The sequence below is a fragment of the Entamoeba invadens genome, assembly GCF_000330505.1.
Source record: "Entamoeba invadens IP1 unplaced genomic scaffold scaff_1105074726131, whole genome shotgun sequence".
NCBI lineage: Eukaryota > Evosea > Mastigamoebida > Endamoebidae > Entamoeba > Entamoeba invadens.
In genome coordinates, this window is record NW_004191820.1 from 62,360 (window position 1) to 67,908 (window position 5,549).

Consider the following 5,549-nt stretch of genomic DNA (forward strand, 5'->3'; position numbering starts at 1 on the left):
AATTAAAACAACCACGATCACATATTTCAATCTTATTAAAATACATTTTTTATTTTTATACAATAAAAATAACAACATTATTTTATTGAATAAACTTTTTTAAATAGATGTAATAATCATAACACAACAAATAATTTTGTTGTGTTATGATTATTACAACTGGCAACTTGAGTTATTATTGTATTTAAAAATTACTAAACACACTATCAAAATATTTAGACATAACTTGTTGAATTATATAAAATTTTTTTGTTTTTTAAATCGTAAATAACACTTATTAAATAAAAGTTAGTGGTTCTTGTGTATTATTAAGTGTGTAATATGTGTTCTGTTATTTGTAAGTGTTAAAAAACAGTTACATAAAAATGCAATTTATTTAAATTATATAAATTTAAAAAAGTTCATCATAGATAGTAAATTGTTAATAATTATCTATAAATATCAATATGTTTTTTGGTTGAATCAAAAATGTCAGGACAACAATAATAATATATTAATAATTAAATTGATGATATAATAAGTCAAAAAATATTTATTATAATATCAATTTACTTTTTTTATGATTTATAATTTATCATAGTTACAATAAATGAGTTATAAAAATTAAGTTTTTTTAAAAAAATAAATTATTGACTTTATTAAAATATAAAAAAAATCCTTATAAATTGTTTGTTTCTAAACTTTTTGACCTATTTTATTTTATTTTTAGATTTTTACTTAAAATGCAATAATTTAAAAAGAATTATTTCATCTTCACAAAATCAATTAAAAATATAGAAGACAGGAAAACAAACAATCTCAAATCTTGAAATAAATAAGATGCAATACCATTTTGAAAAATCAACGTTTCAAAGCACACCAATTTGTTCTTTTCAATCCTCTTGTAGTGATTTAAAAACAATTTCAGCGCAACCAATGGTGATAAATACGTCTCAAAATCTTTTATTTCGAAAAAACAAACAATTGACAAAACCACGACAAACAAAAACAAGAAAAGTAAAATATATAGAAAATGCAAAAAAGCCAAAAATAGAACAAAAACCTAAATATAAAACACGCAAAAGTCTAACACGGAAGAAAGTCGAAACCTCATTAAATCGTCAACTTAACGAAGATAAATCACTGACTGAAATTGATGAGAACGTTGCAGCATTGTTGGGAAACGGACAAAACAAAATTAAAGTGAAGTCTTCGTATTATCAAAATCAAAACAATATTGATGAACAGCCAGTTTTATTTCTTTCCGATAAAATGAGTCTAATTTATACAAACATTCACAAAAATACTATTACAAAGAATTTGGTCGAATACTTTGAAAATGGCAAGAGTGGCGGATGGAATATCATAGATTTGCTTTTATTTAAAGCAGTGTCTCAAGGGGGAATATCTAAAGTCGAAGGAATTATTGATGACCACCAAGTAAAATACTTTATGTTTACACTTGGTGTAGTAGAAATTTCTGATATCCGAATGACACTTTATAAAAGAGTTGAATATTTAAGACTCAAAGTTGATGGAATGCTTCACTGACTTTGTTTTATTTCATTGTGTGTTATTTATGTTTTTATTTTATTTAATAGCTAATTAGTTTAATATATAACAACATTATATTTAATTATAAAATTGTAAATTTCGATCATCTTATATATTAATATATATAAATTTAATTTATTCAGAACATAATTGGAAAAATATTTGTTTAATATATAATTAATTTTGAATAATATCATAATTATTAAAGTCAATAAATAAACTTTATTCGTTATGCTTGTTGTAAAATGACCCTTTTCCAAATTCACATTAATCATTAATTCAAAATAATTAATTAATATAACTAATTCAAAACCAAATAATAAATAACACTCTAAATCACATAGTATATATTAACCATTCGACCAATAATTATTGAACATCTATATGTGTATAAATTAAATTATAAATAAATATGAACATATTCATGTCAACAATTGGAAACACCAAATATAAAGTTTAAATGACTTTATAAAATAATGTTTTTTTTCATAGTCGATACCCCCATTTTTATATATAATCTTATTAAAGAGCACCAGAAAACTGTCGTACATCAGAAAATAGTCGTACACATTGTTTTAAGGTTTTTTTCTGTATAAAGTCGGGTTTTTATTTTTTCAAAACCCAATTTTTTTCCTGATTGTTTAGTCAAATTTTATATGTGAAAAAATATACCCGATTTTTTGGTTTGTTTGATACTAAAAACACAAGTGTAAGACAATTTTCTTGCTGTACGACTATTTTCTGTTGGTCTTTATATAAAAATTAGTTAATATTAATATAGTTTATATCAATAAACTGTATTTTCAACTTCTAATAGTTTATCAAAACATAATTTCTAAAAACAGTTTAAATTATCACAAGACAAATTCTATAATATAATAATGTATAGTAAAATATTTAGAGATTTGATTTTTTATGACATTTGTTTATTTTTTGATCAATTTTTTTTCTATTTCAATAATAATCATTAGTCAAATTCAGCCATTGTCTTTTAATTCCATTTTTGGTTCAGTAATTAAATCCAATATATTTTTGAATGAATAAATCGCTTATTTAGTTAATTTTCCATTGTTGTTTTACACAAACAATGGAATTAATTAAGATTATACTTAATTGAGATAAAGTATAATCTTAATTTAGTATATTTCTCTAGTAACAGGTATATCAAACTTACAAAGTTTATAAATACAGCATATCTCTTATTTGGATGGGTTTTATCTCTTTTACTGTTCAAGCAAATTATAACATATTGTGATTCTTGTGATAAAATACATTTCTAATCATTTATTTGTATCATTTTGTTTCAATAAATATTAAAATTGCTTATAATTATAAAACATGAGAAAAAACAATATTATTTCGATAATGTACAATAAAAGCTAAAATATCTTATAATTCGGTTGATTCTAATAATTAAAACAAAAAAGTCACATGAAAAAAAAACAAAATAATATTTTTTAACAAAATAAACTTAGTTTCATAATTTTAAAGTTAAAAAGTGTTTATTTATATTTAACATCTTTGCAAATTATTTCATGTGGTAATTTTTCACACTTTATAACAACAATTTTTGTCTTTTGAGTTGCTCCTTCAATTTCAACGAGATTTTGGCAATTTTGAAGGTGAACATATTTTGTGTTTGGTGAAAGAACAACTTTTGTGAGATTTTTGCAATTAATGACAACCAATTTTTCCACAGTTTTCAAACACACAATTTTAGAGCAAAGCGCCCAACTTACATTTGAACACTTTCTACCAACCATGTAATTTCCAGAAATAGTTCGTTGACTGTCTGTTGCAATTTCTCTGAGGCGGTTAACTTTTTCATTTTCAAACCACCACTTTTGAGTCTTTTTGTGACTTTATTTAATTTCACTTCTGAAAAGTCATATTTCTTAGCATAGAATGGCGGGTTGGGGAGTTGCATAAATTTAGTTTGTAAGTACTTCGTGTAATATCCTGACATTAACATTTTATAGTTTGGTTTATAAGGAATATATACATAAGTCTGTAAGCCGACATCAAAGAACCTCAACAAAATGTTCTTTTTGCTCTTTCTTAAAATGACTTCTTCAGTTTGTATATTACTAAAGTCGTTGGACTTCATGTTGTACACGTCACAAACAACAATTGCGGTGTCAAAATTTCCTTTTTCAATTTTAAAAGACGGCTCTGTGTAATTTTTAAGAAGTGCAACACGATGAGCGACTTTACCGACAATTGTAATACTTTTAGATGGCAATTTATCAAAATCAATTTTTGTGTTTTTTGATAAACTTTCTTCTTCGCTACTATCATCAACAACATTTAACCAAAAATAGTCATTAGTAGTGCAAAAATTACAATGTTGGGGTTTTGTCTCATCTTCCGGCTCTTCATATTTATGACAACTTTTTATCTTTTCATTAATTGTGTGAATATCCAAAGTTTTTATATTTTCAATAAATGTAGTTGGAATATCTCTTATTGGCTTTTCTGTTGGTTTTTCCCATACTACATTTTCTACATTTTCACACACAAAAGTACTGCCACTGGGGACTTTCAAAATTACTTTCTTAGTTTTTCCAACTGTGAAAACTCCTTTTTTGAATGAGTCAATTTTTAAAACAAAAGGAAGTGATTTGGGTAGGTTTGCAAGTTTTTGTGGGTCATTCACTGTCCCTTTAATTATGTTTTTGCCAACAAACACGGCTGAGTAGAAATGAGATAAAAGCTCTTTGTGTGTTTTGATAAAAGTGTTGTTAAATTGTGAGAAGTCGCTGTCTGTTATCTTTGTCTTTGTACCATTTTGAAAACCATCAACACAACTTCCTTCAAGTTTCAAAAACACGACTTTTGGTTGTAATTTTAATTTGAATTTGTTACGAGTCGAAACGTCTTGTTGTAAACTCAAATTTGAGTTGCAACAAAACACGAAATATGCAACTTCAAAACAAGTATTTTTGAAATTCAAATTTTTGCACTTTTCACATATAATTTGATGGGAAGTTATGTTTAAAAGTTCAACATTTTTACATTCAAAAGATTGAGTCAACAACAAAGGAAAGTCTCCATCTTGTTTAATGCTCAATCCGTCAACATGTTGAACTAAAAAGTAATCACATTTGCCTTTTAATTGTATTTTAATATTACACCCCATATCCATTCGCACAAATTTTGTATTTTTGAGGTAGATGTCAACATCCATACACTTATTCAACTCAAATCTGTTACATGAAAAATCGTCCAATTTAACATTAGCAACTCCTTTCAATACCATTTGTTCCATTCCACGCTGTGGAAAGAAGATTTCTCTGACGTTTTTATGAAGAACGTAATTGGCAAACATCAGTCCAGACAAATTTGATTTTATATATTCTGTTTTACTCGCACATTTCTCCACCATTTCTAAATTTCGTTTTTTGAAGTCTTCAAAAAAGTTGGTTTTTTGTTTTTCTTCTTTTAAAAAGTTTAAACACGTTTCTTTATCAAATTTAACATCAGGATCGTCCTCCCAACTATAGGTCCGATCAAACTCTTCATATTCGCTAATATACTTTCCATAGATAAACACTCTCTTTTTAATTTTCTCATCAAGAACACTAAATATCTCATCACAGTTTTCTCCCAAGTCACAGATGACAACTCCAAGATGCCTGAAGTATTCAATTTTCTCTAAAAATTGAGTGTTCATCGTAATTCGGAATATTGAGTTGGGAATAATTAAACAAATATCACTTGGATTTCCATCAAGTGACACTCGCAAATCGACATAACGTTTCAAGTCATCAAAAAAGTTAATAAAAACGACGTCTTAAAATACAATTTTGTGGATTTGAGGAGAAAACAAAAAGTTTGCATTTTTGGAAAGTATTTTTGGGCGGAGTGTTGTGCACCTCACTGTGATAAGACTCTTTAATGTTGATTTATCTTGATATACAACACCTGAAAATTTAGTCAAATCAACACACTCAATTTTACTCCAAACTCGATCATTTGTGTATACATTTTCTTCGTCACAATAATAACAAAAATCA

The 5,549-nt window shown here is 26.0% G+C and overlaps 1 protein-coding gene across 1 annotated transcript; it reads right to left on the reverse strand.

The window, feature by feature from the left end:
- Positions 1 to 3,268: 3,268 nt before the first annotated feature.
- EIN_332880 (hypothetical protein) lies at positions 3,269 to 5,206 on the reverse strand (the record flags this gene model as incomplete). Its single annotated transcript, XM_004185025.1, has 1 exon — positions 3,269 to 5,206. The coding sequence occupies one exon, from the start codon at positions 5,204 to 5,206 to the stop codon at positions 3,269 to 3,271; it is 1,938 nt and encodes a 645-aa protein (XP_004185073.1).
- Positions 5,207 to 5,549: the final 343 nt, after the last annotated feature.